At 38.3% G+C, this 26,325-nt stretch overlaps 1 protein-coding gene across 8 annotated transcripts in view; it reads left to right on the top strand.

The window, feature by feature from the left end:
* SVIL (supervillin) overlaps window positions 1-26,325 on the top strand; it is a 100,636-nt gene that overhangs the window by 29,695 nt on the left and 44,616 nt on the right. For 7 of the 8 annotated variants that reach the window (XM_063303466.1, XM_063303465.1, XM_063303464.1 and 4 more), the window contains exons 2-13: window positions 5,671-5,740; window positions 7,799-7,890; window positions 12,024-12,081; window positions 12,211-12,362; window positions 13,502-14,162; window positions 17,458-17,541; window positions 19,804-20,679; window positions 21,117-21,287; window positions 21,894-21,928; window positions 24,569-24,630; window positions 24,835-24,974; window positions 25,653-25,748. In XM_063303466.1, coding sequence (XP_063159536.1) covers window positions 5,671-5,740; window positions 7,799-7,890; window positions 12,024-12,081; window positions 12,211-12,362; window positions 13,502-14,162; window positions 17,458-17,541; window positions 19,804-20,679; window positions 21,117-21,287; window positions 21,894-21,928; window positions 24,569-24,630; window positions 24,835-24,974; window positions 25,653-25,748 — 2,497 coding nt within the window. The remainder of the gene's footprint in view (window positions 1-5,670; window positions 5,741-7,798; window positions 7,891-12,023; window positions 12,082-12,210; window positions 12,363-13,501; window positions 14,163-17,457; window positions 17,542-19,803; window positions 20,680-21,116; window positions 21,288-21,893; window positions 21,929-24,568; window positions 24,631-24,834; window positions 24,975-25,652; window positions 25,749-26,325) is intronic. The other variant, XM_063303471.1, reaches the window with a different exon arrangement.

Genomic DNA, 26,325 nt, shown 5'->3' with positions numbered 1-26,325 from the left:
TTACACAGTTAAAAAATTGCACATGACAAAATGGCACTTATGAATATCAGTCTGTTTTATATATATATATCCAAGAGATCATTTAGTAGTACCATGAAATGAGCTGCAGCTGCATCCTGGAATTTCCATATGTGCTATTTCTTTGCAAGAACCCTTGAGACATCTTCATCCTTGGTTCTTAATCATTACACAAGAGAGGGGTGGATTTGAATTAAGCACCTGAACTAGAAAGCTTAAAATTACCTACTTACCTCCTTCCGCTAGGGATTTTTCCCTTCCCTAAAGTCAGTCCCTTTACGTGATGTGGTAGCTATGTTTGGAATATATTATATATGGGATGTACTTCCATAAATAAGGCACTGGGCATTTTGTATTTCTTTGTTTTAATCTATATGAATAAGAAAAAGAATTCAAACTGGTACCTTTTCTAGAATCACCAGTTTAAAAAGAAAACAATTGTTGTATTCAGTATCTAGCTCAGCTATTACAATTACCATCTGTGGTTTTAATTATGGTTCAGTGAGATTTTGGGAGGAAGGGCTACACTAAGATTTCTGATGTATACCAGCTAACTCCAGATTTTCAGGCCAGTATTTGCCCCTATGCTTCAGCCATTCTCTATAATCAACCAATTAAAGCTTGTTCTGGAGCAGTGTAAATAAAAGGAGAAGCCTCCTGCCACTTTTTTGAACTATTAAAAGTAGTTCAACTTGTTCCCTAGATTATTTGGGAATGTGAACCACTTTTTCACTTCAGATGGCAAATGGAGAATTCTGGCCTGGGAGTTGTAGTCTTAACACATCTCAAAAGGCCAGGATGAGTCTGACCTAAACAGTTGGAATTCTGTGCTTAATTACTTGTGGTTTTGAGGGATTGTCTCTTGCAAAATTAATTCATGATGAGAGGAATGAGATATGCATGTCTTCTGCTTTTCAATTGCTGCAAGGAGAGCTATATTTCTTGGAATAAGGTACCTGGAATTTGAGTCTACTCTTAAATACAAAATACTTAAAACATTTATTCATTTCTCATGAGAAGAAACCATATTTCTGGGTTATTTTTTTCCTTTTTAAAAGGAAAGTATAAGACTTAACTCTGAAAGCAGTTTATAAAATTAAGCTTGAAATGAATTCAGCAATCAGATTAATTCTGTCCTCCAATTTTTGCAGCTGCATTCTTAATGCCATGTATCTGGAATTTAAAATATTTTGCAGATGGATGGCGGTTATTAAGTCCTTCGTTGTTTATCTCTCCTCCACTTTCAACCATAGGTCGTTTTTTTCAGATGCCCATAAATTTAAGCTTTTTTAGTATTTTGCTAGTGGCATATTTTCTAGTGACACAATTCTTTAGCATAATGAATATGATTTACCAACATAAATCTTTCCAAAGAGTAGAGTAGTTGGCTGTTAAAGTTTTCTATTTAAGTTATCACTGTGGGACAGTTAATGGGAAACCACTTCCAAAATCTTGCCAAGAAAACCGCAAGGACTAGTCCTGGCAGTCTCTAGGACTGCCATATACACACCCGCATGTGTATATATGTGTGCTCTGTGTGTGTATGTATATATTCACAGTTAAGTAGAGAAGTTGCATTAGAACTTGCCTTATAGAAAATAAGATTTTTCATTCTTCTCTCAGGAAAAAAATTGTATATATTTTTAAAATTCTGGAATACAAATACTCATTTAGCTAACACTTCGGGAAATCTGTGATATTACCATCCCAGTCACGATTGTCCAATTTGTTTTAGCATTCAGGGGCTTAATTTTTGCTTGAAATGTGATTACTGTTTTGAGCTGTTCCGGTTTTCCAGCCTATTGCTATGCACTTACTGTACTCCCTGGGATGTAATAGCCTCACAGCTCCAGTCCTGTGCTATGAAAAATCTCTACACGACATTGCTAAGATAGGCCTGCCTGGAGCTGAGGCTGGCTAAGGATTAGCTGTTTTTGTAGTTTCTTCCTTTGCTGAGTGCCTTTGCTTTGAGCATCCATGTTCCAAGATCCTTGGATATCCAGCTGTTCGCAAAATGTCAGATACTTGGGACAGCACGGTAAGAATTCCAGCTACATCAAAAAGCAATTCATTGTCATTTATATGCTTTCCGAATTTAAACTGCTTTATCAAGGTATCTCCTCTCTTTCCCCCTGCTAGTGACAGAACATATTTGCTCTGTTGCTTTAGTTATCAGCATTCATTCTGGCACTTCATCTTACTGCTCCTTCAGGGATGCTCCTTTTTGTTTTTTAAAACATCAGATTGTATTAATCTTGTAATTAGCTGAGCTAACAGATGAATTAAGTCCTTGCTGATGCCAAGGAACCTTTAAAGCTTTTTTATGGTACTGTTCATATCTTCATGGCATGCTCAGAATAAGGGAAGGCTTGGTTACTAGCTTAAAAAAGATTTTTTTTTAATAGGATTGTAAGAGTGAAGAGCTCAAACTTGGAAGCAGGAAATCATGTAAAAACCTTTAATAAATGAACAAAGAACTTTGCAGGTATATGAAGACTGCTTTCCAGTGAGTTTTATAAATACAGTTGTAATTCTGAGTCTGTCTGAACAATAAACAATTAATACCTGTGCAGTGGAGAAAATACTGGACATGCTTTTTGGATTAGCAGTTAAACCTCTTGTGGAGAGAAGTGCATTAAACTTGGTTCATCGTGTTTATGTCATTTTAAGTGATAGGGGTTTTTGGGGTGGTGGTGAGATTTTTAAGACATGCTATCAAAAGTACTACACTATCACTAAAAACTTCATTTACTGGATGCTTTGAGGTTACAGCAAATTAAAGCATTGTGGACTTTGTTCTAGAAAGCATGCTCCAAATTTTGTGCTCAGGCATTCCGGTGTGGCTTGGTATTTCATGGGTAATGGAGTGCCAGAATAATCATATAGACCTTTTTCTTCTGCATAACTTTCCTTCATCCTTCCCTGAGTTGTCCTCCAGGGACAGAAAAGAACCTCTGTATGTCCTACGTTGAGGCTTTCACAGTGGAAAGAGTTACATTCCAGAACTTGTATTGAGCTATATACCATTTAAATTTTTATGCATGCCTGGATTTAATTTAACTGGACAAAATATTATTAACAGCTGCTCTTTTTAGCAATACCAAACAGATAACTTTTAATATGCTTTTTTGAGGGGAACCTGAGGCCTTTCCCCACTGCTGAGCTGGTTCCTTGAGCTGGCACATAACTCTAATTGCTGCCTGTCGTGTAACTTACCTCTAAGGCAGTGTTTCTCAACCTTGGCAACTTCAAGATGTGTAGACTTCAACTCCCAGAATTCCCCAGCCAGCCATGCTGGCTGGGGAATTCTGGGAGTTGAAGTCTACACATCTTGAAGTTGCCAAGGTTGAGAAACACTGCTCTAAAGTAAGGGGTGGCAGCCAAACACATTATACACCTTGAGGCTGCCCTTGGAAGGCGTCCGAAGAAGGGTTATGCATGCAACATTATGGGGCTGTGGTAGAAAAAAGATGTTGCCTAGGTATGATTAGGCCACTGTTAAGTGTAAACAGCAAAAGGCCTTGAGTTTCAAACAGAATTATAACAGTGCTTAATTTAAATAATGTGTGTTTTCTTTGTTACGGGGTGATGGGAAAATCTGGAAATCTCATACACAGGAAATGAAATGAAGACCTGCTGAAGATGGTTACTTGCTGCCAAAATGGTTATTTTCTCTTCTAGTGAAGAAAGATAGCAATTTATTGATTAGTAAAAGTAAAGGTTTCCCTTGACATTAAGTCCAGTCGTGTCCGACTCTAGGGGGCGGTGCTCATCTCTGTTTCAAAGCCGAAGAGCCGGCGTTTGTCCGTAGACGCTTCCGTGGTCATGTGGCCGGCATGACTAAACGGAACGCTGTTACCTGCCCACCGAAGCGGTACCTATTAATCTACTCACATTTGCATGTTTTCGAACTGCTAGGTTGGCAGGAGCTGGGACTAGCAACGGGAGCTCACCCCTTCACGTGGATTCGAACTGCCGACCTTCCGATTGGCAAGCTCAGCAGCTCAGCAGTTGAACCCGCAGCGCCACCGTGTCCCTTAATTTATTGATTACTCCCTATTTATTTATTTATTTTAATCTGTTTGATCATGTCTGATTCTTAGATCCTGCCTGGAGAAGTCCCTGCAGTTTTATTGGCAAGGTTTTTTGGAAGTGGTTTGCCATTGCCTTCTTCCAAGGGCTGAGAGAGAGTGACTGGCCCAAGGTCACCCAGCTGGTTTTGTGCCCAAGGCAGAACTAGAACTCATGGTCTCCTGGTTTCTAGCCCAGTGCCTTAACCACTACACCAAACTGGCTCTCTACTTTTACTCTTTAGAGTCTTTCTCTTTTAGTTGAGAATCATGGAAATTGTCAGATTCCCTGATCAAAGGTTTCACAGAAACCCTTATCAGGACATCTCCCATTGTGTCATTCTCACAGGTTGCAGGATGGGAAGGAGGTGGAAGGGGGTTTGTGAAGTTGGAATGTAAGGGGTTGTTTTGGCTATAAGCACATCAAGGACAGGCGGTTGAGATACGATAGAAATGCCATCTGGTTGGGAGGGGGAGTGACACGTTTCGTAGGAAAGGGAACTAGCTAAGGGAATGTAGTTTAAAGTAGGTTTTTGGCGGGAAGCCTTTATTCGCAGCTTGCCTTCTGTACCGTGCATTACGCTTCAATAAACCAGTTCAATAAACCAGTTCAAGGAACTCCAGTTTCTTGACTGTGTGTGTGAATGCTTGAATGAGCAGGTGCTGACAGAAATTGGTAGAGAAAGATAGAAAATGAGGGGTGATTTAGCTACGCTTCTTTGTAAAAGCAATTCAGCAGTGCTATTCTAGTGTACATCACATGGATGACATTGATGCCAACTGTAAATGCAAAATGGTGGTCATATGGCACCATTTTTCAGGAATGCAGTTTTTCCTCCATACTTTTTCACATATTCTTCTCTACTGACAATTCTGTTTACAGCTTGCCTTCTAAAAATATCTCTCTATAAGACACTTTATCAGGATCTCAGGTGCATTTATATATTTACTGTAGTCCTAGACAGTCTGCAAGGTATTCTGAGATAATTTCAAAGTTAGTGTAGACACTGGAGTCTACAGAAAGTGCGTTACCAGGTACGCAGTCTGACAACAACTCTTTGTAGTCATTCCTGCTTCCCAAAGCTATCCTTACCAGCAAGCAGATTGCTTGTATTAAGAAATGGCAGCAAATTGCTAGTTAATTTGTTAACAAATGTTGCACAAAATGCTTATTCGCCAAAGAGATGATTTTGGGGGATTTGAATTTTATTTTTCGTGGAAGTAAAATGTACTTTTTGAGAAGGAGACTTCCTTGTTGTGAAGAGGTAGGTTCCCCCCCACCCCCAGTTCTACAAATAACTGATGCCACATGGCAAGTTTGCACAGAGACAAAACATAGGTGAAACAAGATTAAAAAGCATTCAGCTCCCAGTTGTTACAGTTCTATGTCATACTTCATAAGTTGCTACTGTCTTTCATCCCCACACTCGGCTCAATCTTGTCTGCTTTGAAATATGAACACTTAATCATTAGAATTTAACTGCTTTTTTTAAGGCTCAAAGTACTATTAACTATTTAAGATTTTTTCCTTACTATCGGACTGTTTATTGATGTCATATAACTTTTTCCACCACTATTTCAGATTTTGACAAAGAGAATTTGTTTACGTATAAAACTCCAAGATTACTCCAGAGGAGGAGGAGGACATTAAGGTAAAACATTATTTGCACTTCTTGTGTGTAATGAGTTAGTCTGCAGTAAGATCAAAGAAGAACAGGTTGATTTCCTTATCTCAATATTTATATTTCCCAACAGGTAAAAGTCCCACAATAGATCTATTGTGACTGTGTACAGGATAAACCTCACTCCCTGAGATGTGTGTGTAATCAGTTGATACACACACACACACAAAATTGTTAGAGGGCAAACACCATAAAATCCAAAATGTGCATTCGATTTTGTGATATTTCTATGCAATTCTCAAAGAGAAGTATGGCAAGTCCTTTGCATTGATTTAATTTCATGGTGGTGTGGTCCCGTGCTGATGCTGTTAATGCTTTTCTCTCTGTACTATATACACATTAGCATGTGCCTCTTTCAGCTAAAGATCACATTTCAACTATCTCAAAAAAGTGGCCTTTGACCCCAAAATCTTAGGCAACAATAAATATGTAAAAAGTAGCAGAAATGCATACCTGAAGTTTTTATACTATTTTAATGCATGACTCTTAAATGGTTAGGCCTTGACAGAAATATAGGTATAGTATGTTTGTATTCATTTTGAAATGAAATTTGTTAAATTTTGGTACTTTTCCCCATAGGAGTTCAAGGTGATGGCTTCTTTCGAAGAGATAAAATGAGCCATAATGACACAATATGATTCTCCCTAGGGTTTGTGCTAATCACAATTAGGTTAATAGAACAGAACTTAAAAGGCTGTGTGTCACAAAAACATAGTGAGCTTTTTGCCACAATTAATATTTGCAATAGCATAGGAGCTTGGCAGGATAACTAAGCAGTTTGTTTAAAACTACCTGAGTTTAAAATGGTAAAGAAGAAACAAAATCAGAACATTTAATTCTGTGGGCCATGTTTTATGGTCACCTAGCAAATAGCACAGGTTGCCTTTTTTTTAAAAAAGGACGGGGCAGAATTGTTTCTTCCATGATCTTTTTGTGAATTTTGAGCTTAGGATAACTTCCAATCTGTTGTCTTGCACTGGATGCTGTAAGAGAAAAATATGGGGTAATATCATCACTTCTGTAATTTGTACTACCAAAAAAAAAAATGGAATTAAAGTGAAGAAGTCTACAGTAAATTCTCTAGGTTCACTGTAGATAATTAAATCAGAAGACTGGATGCTGTTCAAAATACAACCTGTGCTACTAGCAATAAAATATTAGTTTTCCAAGTGATTAATACCCCACTTGATTTTAGAAAATTAAGAATCTGTTATTCTTCAAATGGGGTAGATTCTGCTTTAAGAGATTTCATGCATGATCTCGAACGACATGGAAATAATATAACAAGAAAAGTAATTTGAGGATGTCTCTGAATATATTGGCTTCCAGGTGCAATTCAAGATATTGGTTGTCACCTATAAAGCCCTTCATGGCATACCTGAGAGACCACCTCTCTCCAATTTCTCTACCCACCCCATTCGATCCAGCAGGAGAGGAATGCTCCAGGTCTCAGTGATCAAAGAATGACATCTGGTGGGACCAAGGAAGTGTGCCTTTTCTGTCATAGCACCTGCCCTTTGGAAGATCATGCTACCCAAGATTAGCTTGGCCGAACCTTGCTGGCATTCCAGAAAGTGCTCAGAACCTAGCTGTTCTCCCAGGCATGGGTTTTCAAACTATTTTTGCCACCTAGAGTCAAACATGGGTGCATTAATGAAGGATATATTAACTCTTTAGATTTTTTATCAGGTTTCACGTGATAGATCTTCATGCACTTTCAGTGAAAATCTGTCAGGAAAGTGTAATCAGGATTGACCCCCCCCCCCCAAGTCTCCAAAAGTACCTGTGTTATGGAATACTAATACTACTAAAACCAAAAGAATTTAGGAGCCACAGAACGTGATTATATGGACTATACTTCTATAATCTCACTTCTTCCTTCTTCTGGCCAATGTTGAGAACTGGTCCTGATACTTTTTAATCCCTATTATGTCTAGTATAAAATAATCTGTGTGCTTTAATATACTGTAGCTAGATTAATATCTGGATCTCCTGCAGCTTTGTTAAAACAAGGTGATGATGTTTCAGTTTTCAGAAAGAGTTTTCATTCGAAGATAAAGAGGACCTTTCAAACAGCACTAAAGACATTGATGCCAGCCTTTTAGCAGTGTTGCCGAAAGGTAAGTACAAGACTTGTAATTGACATGTTTTCTTTATAAACAGCATCATAATGTATGTACTAAGAGACACTTATTCTAGGAAGATAATTTATTTCAATTGATCTAAATATGACATACCAAAATAAACATTTAATATAAATCCTAACCCAACAGTTCAGTGTGAATGAAACTGTTGAATGAAACTCTGATATGCATGAGCTTTTGCTGTGAATATCATTATCCCATTGTTTGGATGCAAAAACTGAACTATTGGGAGAGCTTTTATTAAATGTTTCTTCTGGCATGTCACATTTAAATTACAAAGGATCGATTATATTTAGAATGATAAATTATTCTTAAAGGGATTTGAGTCATTAATAAGGTCTGTCTTTAAAGTCCATACCTAATTGCAGTTGTTTAAAATCATATGCCTTGTTTCTTTCAGTGACTTGCATCCAATTAGACCTCTAAAGTGGGCAACGCTTTTTTCACCTGGGGGGTGCTACTTCCGTTGTCTGCCAAGCATAGGGGCCATAATGACATGTGATATCACTGGAATGAGCAGACCTGAAATTTTAAGACCTTTTTTTCATTAGAGAATTTGGGGGGAAATTGGACAATGAACATTTGGCCCTGAACACTCCACTAACACAGACACACATAGAGGAGAAATTGGGACAAGTTATAAGGAATTGGGATTTTAAGAGATATGCTTAAGGTACCCATTTCGTCCCTTAAAACCCTCTTGGATTCCTCCCCCCCTCCACATACAAATTGGTCTAAACTTTTGGCTCCATTCACAGTGGATCCTGAGGGATACAAAAGGACAGATGGAATCCTATCAGCACATAGTGCTCACCCTTGATCTAAATGTTCACCTTGGACCTCAGTGAGTTGTAACTATAGATCGACTCCAGGTAACTCTGAGATGTGAGTCAAGCTGCTTATTGTAGAAGAAAGCAATGCTGTTTTGCACAGGTCTATTCAGGTTATCATTGCAACAGGAACTGGTCACAGGCAGAGCAGTGCATAAAAATGTATCCATAGGCTTGTTTATATGAATTTGTAGTAATTATTAGGCTTTCTTTTGGAGTTTCTCAGGATATCATTATTAAACCATACTGTATACCTTTCTCTTGTGGCTGGAGCTGCAATAAGGCTTTTCAGTTTTGTTTTTAAAATAAATTGAACAACACTGTCATGAGATCTGTATCTAAGAGGGTACTTTTTACTGCCTTAAGAAGTTTGTACCAGAAATTTGTTCCTTAATTATGATAGAGAAGACTGCTCCCTTCTGAAATTTAAAGCTCCTTGAAAGGCAGCAATGTAGGCCAAAATATGCTCTGTCTTTTATTAATTTGATATCTTTGCTGTGTATCTAGGACACTCCCGGGGCCCACATATCTCAACTCCTGAAATGTATCTAATTGGGTTCATTAGACATACTTTGAACAACATACAGCTTTCAAACAAGATGATTTCTAATGGAATTTTTTTTAGCATAACCCAGTTTATATTATGGGGGCAGCATGCCAAAATAGAGTTGCTGCTAACATTCTGCGTGCAAAATCCATGAGATAAAAGATCTAAGGAAAGCCAGGACAGATACATGCTGAGGCACATACTTTTAAAATGCCTCTTCCTTCTTTTCTAAACATTTTGTTAAATTGTGACTTCGCAGTCACAACTGTAAGGGAACAGCAGCTCCCTTGTGCCGCTGTTGGGCTAAAGCATATCTGTATGAAATTACTTACCTTTAGTGGAATTGTGAAGACAGTGAGTAAGTGATTTGCACTAAGATGTACAGAAAAAGCACCATCTAATAAAATGTGTTCTCCAGGAAGTTATTAGGATCTTATGTATATCTTCATACATAGCTTGCATGAACATATTGCAGAAGTCTATGTATTAACAGTTCTCTGCAGATAGGATCTAATCTAGGTAATTGATATGACTACTCTGGAATCTCAAGCGTGGAAAATGTGTAGCTCTGGATAGGTTTGTGTGCTATTTTTGTCTCAAGTCTTGCTTAGAAAAGCTTTGGGAGATATTTCTCAAGGCTTTTATTTCAGCCTACAAAACTGCACCATAGTTGCCTAATAGTACCCAATGCAAACTTTGCATTCCTGCATCTGTTCTTCGGTGATTCAGTTGTGAGTATGGGCTTGGATCAATGCCTTCAGGCATTACATTGCATAAAGAAGGAAGGTCCATGAAGGTGAAAAGTCCCCTGTCCAAGCACCGAGTCCTGTCTGACCCTTTGGGGGGATGCCACTTTTGCAACATTTTCTTGGCAGATGGTAGAGCGGGGTGGTTTGCCATTGCCTTCCCCAGTTGTCACATGATATACTTCACATTATTTCTGCATGTGGAGTATGAATATGGTTCCACTGATAGCAACTAAAAGAAATGTCTATTCTGACCATAAGAGCTAATTTGGTGTTAAAGGCTAGAAACCAGGAGACCGTGAGTTCTAGTCCCCCTTAGGTGTAGAAGCCAGTTGGATGATCTTGGGCCAGTCACTCTCTCTCTCAGCCCTAGGAAGATGAAGGCAGTGACAAATCAGTTCCTAAAATGTTGCCAAGAAGACTGCAGAGATTTGTCCAAGTAGTCACCAGGAGTCAAGACTGACTTGAAGGCAAAAATGTTAGACTATTCTGACTATGCACCTAATAATGGTTATTTTGATAATATTACTACCATTGCTTATACTGCCAATGTAGTAATATAAAGATCTTGTTACACAAAGAGATATAATTATTTTTATTTACAGCCAGAAGACCTGAATAACAACTTAAAATTCCATTAAACAATCTTAGTTTTAAATAACTTAATTTAAGCTAGTTAGGAATAGATAAAATCTCCTTCATGTTGAGCTCTTCCAGCTTCTTCATGGATGAATCTATGTAGTTTTCTGGCAATAGTATGGAAATGATTTGCTGTTGTCTTTTTTAAGTATGTATGTATGTATGTATGAATATTTAAACTTCCTGTTCTGGCCCAAACCCAGGGATTTCCCAGTGGTCTCCCACTGAAATATTAACTGGGTTTTACCCTGCTTAGCCTTCAGGTTCACCCAAGATTGGCTTGATGGGCTGTGCTAGATACTGAAATATTGTTTCATATCTGTAAATAAGAATAGCTTTGAAAATCCTTCTAGTATAAAAGCTCTCCCACCACCCTAGGCTTGGAACTGAAGGTTGACCACTAGATAACATGAGCATAAAAAACTGATATGTACCAAGTTAGACATGGGACGTGGTGGCACTGCGGGTTAAACTGCTGAGCTGCTGAGCTTGCCGATCAGAAGGTCGGCGGTTCGAATCCGCGTGATGGGGTGAGCTCCTGTTGCTAGTCCCAGCTCCTGCCAACCTAGCAGTTTGAAAATATGCAAATGTGAGTAGATTAATAGGTACCGCTTCGGCGGGCAGGTAACGGCGTTCCGCTTAGTCATGCCAGCCACATGACCACGGAAGTGTCTACGGACAAACGCCGGCTCTTCGGCTTTGAAACGGAGATGAGCACCATCCCCTAGAGTCGGACACGACTGGACTTAATGTCAAGGGAAACCTTTACCTTTACCTTACCAAGTTAGACAGCCTATATAACCCTGTATTATCTGCTCTGGCTCTGACTCTCCAAGGACTAAGAAAGAATAAGATCTATTACAGCCAGGCCCTGAAAGACTTTACAAATTTAGTTGTACTTCAAGGGATGCCCTTCTCACTTCTACTTCTATAATGTCTTCTCCATCTAGAAAACCTGAGTGGCAAGGCCAGACATTACAATATTAGTGGATATCTGCTATGGGAGAAAGACAGTTATAGTAAGTCAACAGAGAGATGTTTAAGATAAGGAAAGGTTGTAACGCATTATGCTTCCGTACACCAAGAAGTGGTGTATAACTACATATCATTACGGAACATTTTAGCTATAAGCTAGAGTATTAATGCTATTCTGGTAGAGTTAATGGTTTGCAAACGTTTGCATAATACTCATCCCATGGAAAGCATGAAAGATGAACTGAACAAGGAAATAATTGCTCGGCACATGCAATTTCATTTGCTGATAACTCTTTATGAAAATCCAAGCCTTTCTTTTTACAAAATACATTGTTCCAAATTTCTAATATTTATTTTGTTTTTACTTTCTAGTTTCTGAATTAAGAAAACTCTTTGAACCAAACAGGCAGGATATATTGGAAATGAAAAGGTATTTCTCCATCTTTATGTTCAGCAAAGTACAGATGGTTTTATAAAAAATTTTTTATCAGTATTCAGTTTCCGTTTCTATAGGTGACATTTATGCTATAACCTCTTATTTTTATCCTCTCTTTTACAGGAAAGAGAGAATAGCTAGGCGTTTAGAAGGAATTGAAAATGATGTTCAACCCGTCCTTTTGCAAAATTGCCCTGGATTGGTTACCCATCGTTTGCTAGAAGAGGATACACCAAGATACATGCGTGCGACAGATCCATATAGTCCTCATTTTGGTAAGAAATATATTTGTAATATATATTGTTGTTGGCCAAGCACTATCATAAGTTTGAGTTCCTAGAAGCTCTCACTGGCTATTAGGTGTCAAGCTTTGAACATTATTGCCTTTACCTTACAAAGGCTATTAGAACAGGTTGTTATTTAAAGATATTTTATCATAATCCAGATATGTCTGTCCAAATCAGATCTGGTAGAAGCTTCTACTGGAAGAAGAATGGAGATAATTTTTGGTGGGTTCTGTTTCTTCCTGCAGCTCTCACTGGTACCCTCCCCAACCTGTTCTCAAAGGGTTCTTCAGCCCTCTGGTGTAGACAGGTAGTTCATGAAACTGCAAGACAAAGGTGAATCAGTGCAAATATTCCTTCCCTTCCTCTAGTGGCACATTGTAAATGCTTGTCACATCTAGTTCCAACTCATAGTATGTTCTATCACATAGTTCAGAAACACAGATGGCTTTAAAGGGGCATAGAAAAATCCATCTCTATTTACTGCTATCAGCATCAAAGTTAGCCTGAATGTTGAGAGAAGATATGGCACTAATGTGCAGGATTGCAAAGCTGTGGTTATATGCAGTTTTTTTTAAATACTTAGAAGTATTTAGAAGTAGCTGTTTTCTAACCTGAAATATCTATGGGAATTTTAAAGATACTTGTAAAAAACCTGTATGATGCTATATTTTTGTATAATTAATTTCTATTTGTTTGATTCTGAATACAGTGGAAGAGCAGGTAATTCCTGACTATACAGACATAAAAATGTCTTTAAAGAGTGTTTTTAAGAATGAAAAATCCAGTGATGCTTTTGAACCTGAGGGAGAAAGGGAAACAATCTAAGAAGCCCCACAACTTCTTTAACAACTGAGGAGTTTCCTAACTCAAAATCAATTGGCAGAGGAGTGAGAAGCTTGTATCCCAATTCTGTTGAGCTTTTTCCTTAGTATTTCTCCAGATGTATTGGGACTACAATTCCTAGAATTTCCAGCTAGCAAGGTCAAGTATTTGAAGGGCTCTAGCTTGAAGAAAGCTGCCCTGCCTGTGTTTTCACAAGTCATTACTTGGATTCTTTAAAGTCTAGCATAAGCTTTATGCTGAATATCGGGGCCTCTGCTACAGCTGATTCTTTTGTGTTGTTATAGGAAGATCAAATGAAAAAGAAACTTCAGATTCTTTGGTAGAAAATCAGCCTAGATCCAGACATCAAGCAGAATCCACAGCAGGAAAAACAAAACCCCCTTCTTACAGCCCATTAGTCATGGATCCCCAAGGACTTGAGTCCAAAGCTGAAAGGATAGCTAGGTACAAGGCAGAAAGACGGCGCCAGCTGGCTGAAAAATATGGACTCTCCATAGATTCAGATGTGGATTCAGAATATTTATCCAAATATACAAGGACAAAGAAAGACCAAGATGTGTCTGAGAAGAGAGTATTGAAAAGTGAAAAAAAAGAGGGTGAAAGTAAAGATCTTAGTTCTCCATATTCATTGAGATTTGAGAATACAGAGCTAAGGAATGCTGCTTCTGAGTCAAAGGAGTTTTCTGGGCATGATGACAAAGAGAGTTCTCCAGAAGAGGAAAAACTCCATTTGAATGAAGACAATGAACGAACAGCCCCAGAACCTGGTTCGAGCAAATACAATATAATCTCTGCATCAGAGAATTCCACATGCTTCTCACTTCCGGTCTATGACTCTTCCCTAAATGAAGTGCCAAGTTCACCAAAGCAAACTCACAGGGTTTCTCTTTCCTCACCAAAGCCAGGAACATCACCAAGTCCTTCCCTAAATGACCACAAATTAGGGTAAGTCTGCTGTTACTATCATTGTTCACTGAGCAGCCTTAATTTATCCTGTCCAAAATCTTTACTATATCTCAATGTTCAGTTCTGCAGATGATAATGATGACAATAAAGGAAAAGCTGAATAAGAAGAGAGAGGCAAGGGGTTGCCCATTAAGAGGCATATTTTTAAAAAGGATATATTGTGCACTCAGATTTAATATTACAGAAGTAAGTCCAAGACGGAAATTGGAATGCTTCTAAAATGAGTTTTGAGAAGGAGCTTGAAATAATGATATACAGTAGATGAAATGTCATGACTGAGAAGCTCTCTGAATGGAACATCAGTAGAGAATACTTGAAATCCACTGAAGAAGCGGGAAATATAAATGTATACTTGTTTGTACTTGTATTATGAGGAAAAAAGGATAGCATAGATAATAGCAGGCCCAATCTTGGGTTATGCAGTGAGAGCCACCAGGAGGTTCATAGGGATCATAATTCTTGTTTTTTAAAGCACTGTTGAAAGTGAAAAGTTATTTGAGGAAAAAAAATCAAATTACCACCAGCAAAACATGACAACATGACAACAACAATGGATAGTCCCAATCAATAGGGAAAGGTTGCTGGAAGTTATAGTTAAAGAATGTCTGGAGTGTCAAGGTGCCCTCTCCCTGACGTATACTATAAAAGTGGAATGTGCATGTTTCATTAATTAATAACCATTTGCAAAAGTGACCTTTAGTGTTTGGTATGGTTTTGAGGTAAGAGAGTAACCTATCCCAAAAGGTTTGAAAAATAACCCTATCCCAGAGGATTAGAATAATCTAACAGTGGTCAGAATTATTAAAGGGACTCATAGTAGAATCAATAGGTGAAGATATAATCACAGCCATGTCAAAAATTCAGGACATACAAAGTTCTGTATCAGTGATGACATTTCAGAAGGTAGAGCATCAAAGCTCATCAGGGCCAGGCAAAGGGTTTCCAGGGTAATTGGCCAAGAGTTAAGAAGCAAAAGATACAAGATTGATTCAGGAAGACAGTTGGCCCAGTCCCATGTTCTTCTCAGCAAGGAAAGGCATTTATGCTAAATGCACTTAGCCTGCACGTGAACTCAGCCAGCTTTGATCAGCCCTGATTCTCTAAGCTGGACTGCATAGCACTGAGCCCTGAGTATTTTAAATACACCCCAAAAATACATCATCCCTCTAAATAAACCCCCTGGGAAGTTGAAAATAGAGAAAAGCTTCAAGGCTACATCAGTAGAACAAACTACCTTTGGTACCAAGCTTTGTAGTTAATAACATTCTTTGAATGTTGTTGAAATAAGTTGTTTCCTCTGGAAGAACATCAGTAGGAGAAACACTGCTGTAATAGCATGCACTTCCTTATAAGTGGTTTGGATTCATTATATTCAATAAGAGTTTTAAACTGGCTGCAGCAGATACTATCTTTTTATTACTTTATGGTCACCTAATATAAATTCCGTAGGCTGTGTTTCAACAATTTAATCAGTGCTTTTATTATGCTTTCAGAAATAAAGCAAAAGTGCTAGTTCTTAAAAATGTCAATTATTTTGGATATGCTTCTTCCATTCAACCTATCTAAATTTCTGAACCAATGAATTACCAAGAAAATAAAGCTTTAACCATAGTATTTTGGATCCATACAGATGACAGTTACTGCCTTTTCCAACAATGCCCCCTATGAGTTCATTTCTGTTTTATAAAATTGCTCATCAATGTGGATAGAATTTTGTATTAGATCTGAAGAAATCATTCCTAATTGGAATCTTTCCTGTTACTTTGCCCTGTGTTTCTTTATCCTGAGTTTGAAGTATTTCTATTTCTAAGTATTTCTAAAGCAGATTTCCCCAACAAGATGCTTTCTACATATTTTGACTTCAACTCTCATAATTCCCAAGGCCAAAGACCTGGGAATACATAAAACACATGTGGAGTACACCACATTTGGGAACAGTTGAATCCAATTAACCTATACACAAGATCTGGGCTAGGACACCCATACTGGGAATCATGAACTCTGTTCCTCTTTTTTATTATCACATCAGCTAAAGGTCTTTTGTAAGAAATAATTTATTTGTTTAATTTGTACACCACCCATCTCACTGTATAAGTGACTCTAGGCAGGTTACAAGTACAAAATTAGTTCACCTTGTCATCAAACTCTCTTGCTTCAGCATCAGCATTTTGTCAGCTTTGCTAATCTAAAAAAGTATAGCTTGTAGATGGCTTCAAAAGTTAACAAAACTTACTGGGACTATGCAGTGTCTGGATTTGAAGAAGAAAAGATAATTTGGTGCATGCATTGGTGTGCTTGTTGCATCTGTTGACAATGCCTAAAAACATATCTGATATAAAGTAGTGCTGACACATGTGATGTATGTGCCCCAAATTACATTTTCACCTTTGTAGCCAGATCACTGCACATGTACTATTTACCTTTACCAGTATCAGCCAGGAAAAAAGTAGTTGCTATGAGGAGCTAGCCTAAAACTGCTATTCTACAAGACAACTATTAATAAAGGATTGATTGTGTAAATTGTTAATAAAAGATGTAGCTTGGTTTCAGTGTCAAGTTAATTTTTTCTTTACACATCACTGCTTGCTTTCAAATAAGGAATGACTAACAGAGCAATCCTATGCATATCTACTCAGAAATAAATCCCATAAATGAGATTTATTCTCACTTAAGTGTATATATTTGCTTGCCCACAATTTATGTACTTGGGGAAGTGAAGAATATTCTTGCATCACAGATTTTCAGGTCCAGAATCTTTAAAAGCTTTGAAAAATTATGCTTTTTTAATGAAATATGTATTAAAATACAAAATTTTTCCTAATAAAGAGTCAGTCTAAGTGATGATATATTATAAAGATATGCTTCAGTTGTAAATCTAATTTATTTTTTGATACCTTAGAATCCCCTTATTTTTAAATCGAAAACTCAGAAAAAACTCACTTCTAAATTGATTTTAAGTCAATGTATCATTTGTTAATTTGAGTATAATATTACCTAGTTTTTTCCATATTTCTTACTCAGATTAAGTATCCAAGGCATGTTTTAGGAAAATATTTCTATGTGTAGCAGTCCATGTTACGGACTTGTTTCAATAGAAATACCTCTTGTAGATGGATCCCTAGTTATATTCACATACAGTACAGCTATTCTTAAGCTGAAAGCCACAACCTTACTACGAATCGTTAAAAACATGTTTAACTGGGGTCAATAGGGGAGTTGAGTGTGCATGTTTTGGATGTTATCCGAACGGTTTCTGAAGTTCTATTTTCTGTAGTAGTACAGGGAAAACAAAATCCGATTGGTTTCTTCAGAAAGATTCGGATGGGAACACAGCTTCACTTATCAACTGGCCCTCCAGGTATCCTACCATGTAGCTGTGTGGTGTAAATAATAATTGGACTGTTATCTTTCCTTCCTTTTTCTTTCAACCACAATCATTTTAACAAATGTCATTAATATTCACTGATGGCACAGAATCAGAAAACACAATTTCTGGTTAATGAACCATTTTGGTGCCCAGTGTTCTCCTAGGAAATCCTGGGTTTTTTGGTAACTCACAATTAATTGATGTTTAGTTAATAGAAATTGCTCCATAGCTATAACTATAATGGCACTGGCTAAATTTAAGCCTTCTTTTTACTCTGTCATTAACTTACTCCTCTTGCCTTGCATTCAGTAACACAACAGAATAATAGCCTGTGAAATGTTGCAAGTATTAAATGCAGAAACGTTTCCCATATGGTGGTGTTTCCCATACTATTTATTTCATTAGCTTTTCTTTAGAATCATGAAAATCTTCATGCTTACATATAGATAAGATATCCTTAGTGAAGGAGCCTTCAGTTAGCCAGCTGACTAACAAACAGCCAGCAAATGGCTAGCTTGAACAAGCATTTCACAAGTTTACTAAGTATAAGAATTTCAGTGGCTGTTAGTCCCTATATTTACAGTATGTATTACCTACAGAATCAGAGGCTGTATTTTTTTCAATAGCACAAGATTAAGAGAGTCAGTTTGGTGTAGTGGTTAAGGCACCAGGCTAGAAACCAGGAGACGGTGAGTTCCAGTCCTGCCTTAGGCAGAAAGCCAGCTGGATGACCTTGGGCCAGTCACTCTTTCTCAGCCCTAGGAAGGAGGCAATGGCAAACCACTTCCAAAATCTTGCCAAGAAAACTGCTCGTCCAGGCAGTTGCCAGCAGTCAACGATGACTTGAAGGCACAAACACACACACACACACACACACACACACACAAGATTGGGAGAGTGAATAGGACAGTGCCTACTGCACTGACATGTCCCACCTGCAGGTATCTAGTTTGCAACTGTGATACAGAATGTTGGAATGTATATGCAGTATAATACACAGTATTTGGTACTTATTTTTTTCTGTTTCATGCTTACCATGTATTTTGCAGAAGAAATATATGTCCTTCACATATAACACAACTACGTCTGTTGAAAATAACAGTACTGTGTATATACCGAGGTTTCGTTTCTCTTTCCTCGTTGTTCAGAAACTTGGCACTGTTTACAGTTCAATCAATTAGCCCTGTTGTCCACAATTTTAGAATGATTCTTACCAGGAAATCTATTAAGGCCTTGGTCTCGTTGTGGCACACGCTGGTACTAAATTGCCTGCCAACACCTCTGTATGTCCACCACATTCTTTCCCCACCAGATTTTACTTGTTTATATTCTTTTAGTTAAAAATAATAAATGGGAAGTTGACATGTATATTTCCCACAATGCCTTCTAGGTTCCACAAGACATTATTTTTAAAAAATGGTGGGTGACTGCAATCCAGGGCTTTATTAGGAAGTGTTCATATCTGCTAAGAGAAAAGAAAGAGGGAGTAAGCTGAAATGGGGGGGGGGTTTCCTAGGAGGTTTCAGAAGCTGCTGGGAAGCATTTTTACCAGCTTGCCTCCTAGTAAGCAAGTGTTTTGTGTTTGGCTACACGTCTCAGAACAGCCATTTTGTGAGAGTACATATGACAAGCTGTCCAAGTCCATGTATTTCCACTATTCTGCAAGAACCTTAGAATTATTTCCACTGTACACATTAAAAAGTGTTCAACACATCTCACAAAGAAGCTAGTTATGTGTTTCAGGGATGCAAGTAGCTAGATTATACATTTAACTGTTCTTAATTTGGCCATATTGCGTTCCATATCCACCTCAGCAAATTAGCGTCATAGACCAGTGTTTCTCAATCTTGGCAAATTTAAGATGTATGGACTTCAACACTCAGAATTCCCCAGCCAGCTGCTGGTTGAGGAATTCTGGGAGTTAAAGTCCACACATCTTAAAGTTGCCAAAGTTGAGAAATCCTGTTGTAGACCATAAAAGTTCACAACACATTGTTTAGTGCATGAAAATGGAAATGAACAGAGAAGTGGCTATGCTGAGGTCAGTGACCCAATCATGACTGACACGAGTGGGGTGAATGTGGCAATAAGTACTTGTCAGGAAGGCTCTCTGATATCTTGTGCAAGTTCCTGTTTTAACAATACCTAATACTTTAATGTTGCTGTCTCTTCCCAAAGTTGGTGCATGTTTTTTTTCTCTCCTTTTCTTAGTTACAGCTGTGCCACTTTTTAATCCATTTTTCTTTCTTAAAGAGTAAAAGTTAGAGAGAAACTGGTGAAAGAGGAGAGTGCTCGTGGAAGCCTTGAACTTCTCACAGATACTATGTCTCAAAGAAAAATTCACCCAGTACCTGTTAATGTTGTGCCTCTTCAGTCAGAAACACCTGCTTTCCATAGGGTTGCCAGTAAGCCATTCGATTTAGTCTGCCAACCAGCACAGGGCTATATTCAGCCTGCTGGAATTGCTCATACAGCTCAGTTGGTGGCAACCGAAGAACCAGAAAGAAATCCTGCTAGCAGGGTTCCTATGCAGGCAAATGCCAGCTTCATAACCAGATTCCCACCAGATGCTATGATGGACAATGGAAAATGTCCCTTGATTCGGAATTATGGATCATCAAAGCCTCATTATTCTGGATTGGAGGCTGAGAAGGAAAGACAAGCAGTTCGACCTTCAGAGATGCACAGGCAAGTGAAGAGCAGAGAGGCCCACTGTGGAGAAGATGGATTTAAGAAACCTACATTTGTGAAGCCAAAACCTTTGGAAGTTGAGAAAGAGCTACAGAGCTTTAAGGAGTGGATGCCTGAACCTCAGGTGAAGATTTGTGAGAAGGTTGAGAAAACTGAAAAGGTTATGTATCTACAAAGTGCTAGAGGAAATGCTCAGGCCCAGGGAGAGATTACCATGAAACCTAAGTTCCTTGTGCGCTCCCTGTCTGATTACACTGGGTCTCCTAAACTAGAAGTTTTCAAAAGTAAGGAGCATGTTGCAAAGAACACCATGCAGTTTCAGAGCACTGAAGGAAAGATCCCCAATGGTGAGGTTACCATGGTTGACACAAAAATCTCTGTGGCCCAACTCCGTAATGCCTTTTTGGAAACTGCCAATGCCAGGAAGAAACCTGAACTGTAGGTGACATTTTCTGATTATTATTATTATTACTACTACTACTATTTAACTGATGTGAACACTTGCACGTCCTTGGCATAAATGGCACTCAAAACTCAACATCAGTTGCGTTCTGCAGCACTTCCAATACACAGCATAACTCCCATCTAGTATGTCTTAGACATGATGTCTCCACCTTCTTGTTCATTCATGCTTCTGCTTGCCTAGTGCAAGTTCTGATGTTGGGTGGCTGGAATGGAATGACTTTGTACTTTTTCTGTGCATGGTTTTTCTAGGAGCATGCAGAGTGAGCAGTGATGGACTGATTTGATGGGATGCTTACATTTGTCCTTCATCTTTCTCTTTTCTCATTCTTCCTTTTCTTCTTTTTTCTCCCCGTTCATTTCATCCTAATTCTTCGTTGTTCCCTCTCTCCACTTTCTGCCATGTTAAAAAGCGGGTCTCAGTTTGAGATGCAAACATCAGGTACTGATTTGTCGGGCAGTGCTGAAAGCGAAAAAGGGTCACGAAGGCCAAGGCGGTATTTTTCTCCTGAGGAAAATAGAAAGACTTCTGAGAGATTTAGGACTCAACCCATAACTTCAGCAGAGCGAAAGGAAACAGATAGGTAGGCATTGGTACAGCTGAGATCACTGAGCAATAGTCTATATATTGCACTTTATAGTAGCAAAATAGATTGTTCAAGGTTTTTAAGGGTTTTTTTTTATGAAACTTAAATATTATTCATAATAATGCAGGGGTGGGGGTGTTTTTATAATACATTCATACACCCACACACACACACTACATTCCATTCCATATTAGGTAAAGGAAATAGGTTCGTCTTTAAATGTTCAGCATGTATTATAAAGTGAAAATAGTAGCTTACCACTCCAATAGATTCAGATAGATGTCTGTCTATATTGTTTAAAGCAAGTTTAAAAAAAAACCCTGAAATCGGTGCTGGATGTAATAGTTGGGAGAGTATTTTAAGGTGTTTTTAATTATTATTTATGTAATGAATTATCTGATTTCATTCTCCTTCATGCAACTTACACCTGGCTGGAATTGCTTGCAGTCCTGCTTTCAGGTTACTTGCAAACAAAATATTATTGCAAACTGAAACACGGTCTTAGTTTTGGTCTCTGCTGTCCTTCTTGACCTCAAGTGGTTTATCTTGTTCCTTTGTAGAAAGAGCATTGATTTGTCTTTTTCCTTTGTGAAATTTTCATAGGTCCACTTTCAGTCCAGAAATGCCATCTCCTGAAGGTAAGAAGGTTTTTTCGGCCTGTACTTTTTTCTGGGTTATTTTATTTTATTTTATTTTATTTTTATTTATGGCATTTATATCCCAATGTAATCTGGCGGCTCTCGATGGCTAGCATGATATAAAAAACATTAAGACATCCACAGTAAGTTAAAAATGAATAAGAACAAAATGTATCATAAAACAAAACAGAATAAGGCAATATAATAACAACAATTAAAGATATAAGATTGCAAAGTTCTCTTAACTGAATTAGAAAGCTCTTTGAAACATCCTTCTAAAAGCCATCAGAAAGGGCCCAGTCTGATCTTGGTTCGAAACAGTATCTCCTTCAGCCCCTTTCACTTCCTGGAAATGGGAAACTATGAAGAGTTTCCCGCTGGATGATCTAACAGACTGGTCCAATTCAAGTTGGAATAGATGGCCCTGCAGGTACCCAGGAGCCAAGCCACAAAGGCCTTTAGAGCTTAAAACCAGCATTTTAAATTATATCTGAAACCAATGAGTAGCCAGCTCAGGGTCCTTAGCATAGGCATCACATACTTCCAGCAGCAGGAAGCCGCCACATTCTGGAGTAACTGTAGTTGCTGAGTAGTCTTTAGAGGAAGCCCTATGTAAAGTACATTGCAGTAATCTAGCAGATGGTAATGAGGATATGAGTTACTGTAGCTGGGTCCTCCGGTGCCAAGCAAAGCTGTAGATGGCACACCAGCCAAAACTGAGCAAAAGTCTCCAGGCACTCTGCTGCTCAGGAGCCATGGGTCCAGAAGGGTGGTGTTTGCCCAGAGATAACCCTGATGTCGATAGACAACTTTGATGAACAAACCCCATTTCCATCTTTCTTGAGCTCAGCTTCAGCCAGTTCTCTTCCACCCAGACTGTCATAGCCTCCAGGCACCTGGATAAGATGTTGGCCTGGGGTGATGAGATAAAGCTGGATAGATCAATATAATAATGACACCACACTCCAAACTGTTGGATGACCCCTCCTGTGTTGGATACATCATCCTCATTTACCAAATTGTTTCCTACACCTCTTCAACAGCAGAATAGAGTTGGTACCTGTTGTGTCTGCGTGTGTTTGTATGTGAGAGAGAGAGAGGTCTGTTCATGTCTTTCTCTCCCCCTACTTCTCCCTGCCTTTTATCCTGTTTTTCCCAGTTAACTGTTTTGATGTTTGCTGATGTTTAATAAATAAACATCAGGCTATATTTTTTGCCAGCTGAACTGAGCGGCATGTTTGCCTACTCAGATCTGGATATAGAGTTTGACTCGGAGGATGCTGGATTAATCTGAATATTACCCACAGTAATTTTCCAACATCTCACCGGCTTCATATAAATGTTAAAGAGTGGGGAGAAGGGATTCACCCTCCAGCACCCCATAAGCTATAATGAAATATAAGGTGTAATATATTTAACAATGTGGGGGTAGCTGGTGACACTCTGGTCAAATACAGTATAGTCCTCTGTAAATGTACACATTTTTAAAAATTAAACACCTTTTCTGAAAGCAAAAAGAAAGACCAATTGTAATTCTCAGAGAAGGGTGTTTCACCATTACAGAACTATGTAGGAGACAGCCCTTTCACAGTATAGCCATCAAGAAATGCACCCCTTTTCTTCTTTTAACTATTTCAAGAGCAAGTCAGAGGGGGGCACGTCTTGCTTCTTTGTTGATGTGATAAGGTAATTTTTGGAACTCCTTTAGTAGAACAAGGGATATCATCAGAGCGGTCAGTGTGTAAAGGCCAATAAATAAATCAAATAGCAACTCTAAAGTTCACATCTGGTCTCAAGTTGTGCAAACCTGCTGCATATTTAATTAAATAAATAATTAGATTTGAAAAATAAATAAATAAATATGCAAGCTGCCCTAGATGCTATCAGTTTTTAGAATTGATAACAAAAGGTAAGGTGAAAACACCCTGACTACTGCTGCTTTAAATTCTCTGCCTCTGGGGACATCTGGTAATAAACCTCAATAAAACTTGAACAGCTGTTGGAAGATAGGGATATGAGACAGAAAAAGGATTATGTTGAAGCTCTGCCCATTCATCAGCCCAACAGAGTCTCTCTTCCTGAACTAGCTGGAGTAGACTTTAGGATGGCACTTCAACCTATGGGCAGAGGTTGCTGGTAAAGCTCAGGTGTTAATGATCTCTGTGTCAGTCCTACAGGGTAGACCCAGATGAAGGAACTGATTCCACAGGAAGATTAGAAGTCTGTTGAGATAGGCTATAATAAGATAACCTTGCAAGTCTGCCCATATTTTCCCATCCTTTCCTTTTATGCTCTGAGGAGTTCAGGGAAGATACTCTGAGTCTTTTTCCAGTACTTTCCCACCTCCCTGGGCTTAACACATGCTTCTGCACCTGCTGTTGTCCTAACAGCTTCTAGGTGCCTTCTTCAAGTTTCTCCCAGCTGGTAACAAAACCATTCATTCATCAAGGAACCAAATGGATTGGGTTTCTTATGATTGTTGGTGATCTAAGTCATGGCTGTGATAATTCTTTGTCATAGACTGATGATTACCTGATGGGACTCACTTACTGAAACTCAGGGCCTCTATTGTAGGTATGTATTGCAGGGGAGCAATTCTGATTGTCTGCCCTAGAGCCTAATGCATAATTTTTTCTGTAGATGAAGAGAAATTAGATGAAAGAGCTAAGCTGAGCGTTGCCGCAAAGAGGTTGCTTTTCAGAGTAAGTATCTTATTTTTCTCAGTAGATGGAAATTTCTCACTATTTCAGTTTAAGGAGACAGCTGTGTGTGTGTGTAAACTCTCATAATGCACTGGCGATTTTTCTATATGTATCATTAACTTTCATATCCACAAATGTTGTCAGTACTGATCCAAGAGCCCAACTTCCATTAAGGTGGTAATACCAATGTACATTTCATTCCAGGAAATGGAAAAATCATTTGATGATAAAAGTATTCCAAAACCACGTTCAAGAAATTCTGCCGTGGAGAGAAGATTGAGACGGATGCAAGACAGATCACGTACACAACCTGTTACAACTGAAGAGGTGGTCATTGCTGCTACGTAAGTCCTGGAAATACATTAGCTATGATATTTGCTTGGCTTCTTAATTAGAGGGTTGCACTTCCATTCATGAAGTATTTATAGCTTGGTAATTATAAAGCAGCTTCTTGCAGAGGGGAAACTTTTTTTTTTTTTGGAAAATTATGGTAGCTGGAGGGGAACAACTTCTACCATTTTTTGGACTAAGGGATGTAAATCAGGACAAAGTACATAAACACTAATAAAGTAATAAATGGCAGGTGATAACAGGATATATTTGATATCATATTGGGTTATAAATCAAATGAAATGCATCACCTCCTTTGAAGAGCTCTGCCAGTGTAATTTCAGAATCTGCTAGAAGAGCAGAAGCCTTCTAAACTTCTGTATCCTCCTAATAATGAATTCATATTTTGTATTTTTAAAATCCTGTGACTCTCCTTCAAATCTCTGTGCTCTTGTAGACAAGATTTTATAAGTAATAGGAATATGAAAATCAGTTAAGCTTTTTGGGAAACATTCCTGTTAACAGATAACTTGGACTTGGGAATGCAATGTTATAAAAGATTTATCAAATATATTCAGCTAGGGAAAAGCTACTGTATGTCATCTTGCATAGTAAAAACTATATGCTTTCCTTAATGCTGTTCTTTTCTCTCTCCTTGTGAATTTTTCTTCCCCTTGGCTATTTTTTTAAAGTGAACCTACCCCTGCCTCATGTACTGTGAATACCCACACTGTAGTGGCAAGAATACCTAATCCCACTGTAGTTAAGAGCACTGTACATCCTACCAGGTACTGGGAGACGCAACTTGCATGTTACAGGGAATGCAAGTTTCATTGCTAGCAAATGCATCTGTAAAAGCAAGTGTACTGTATGTATGAGTTGAAGACCTTTAAAGAATGGTTGTCTTTCTTATAAAAACCTTTCTCTGTCTACTGCAAAAGCAATCAAACCTTTTTGCTTGTTGCACACTCGATTCAAGAGCTTTTAAATTAGGCACAATGTCTTTTTTTAGAGGGTGCCATTCTCAAATATAGAAGGGGAAAAATGCATGGAGAAAGCCAAATACGCTCATAGACCTTTCTGTCTCTAACTTCTAACAGCTAGAAGAATTAATGGAAGGATGAGCAATTGCACCATCTATAGGTGTAAGCATAAATTCATCTTCTCATTTGAGTTGCACTTCAGCTGCTCAATATTTGTAATAGAAATATAAGAGGTGCAAAAGACAGAATTGAAAAATTAAAATATGGTAAGAAGAAACAGATCAGAATTTTCCTAAAGGCTAGAGATTTTATTGGGACTTCTGCTTTTGGTGACTATAGCTGACTTTGCCAGATGGTAATTTTTAAGCTGCAAAGATTGATT

The sequence above is a fragment of the Candoia aspera genome, chromosome 4 (assembly GCF_035149785.1).
Source record: "Candoia aspera isolate rCanAsp1 chromosome 4, rCanAsp1.hap2, whole genome shotgun sequence".
Lineage (NCBI taxonomy): Eukaryota > Metazoa > Chordata > Lepidosauria > Squamata > Boidae > Candoia > Candoia aspera.
This window is presented reverse-complemented; position numbering and strand designations above follow the sequence as displayed.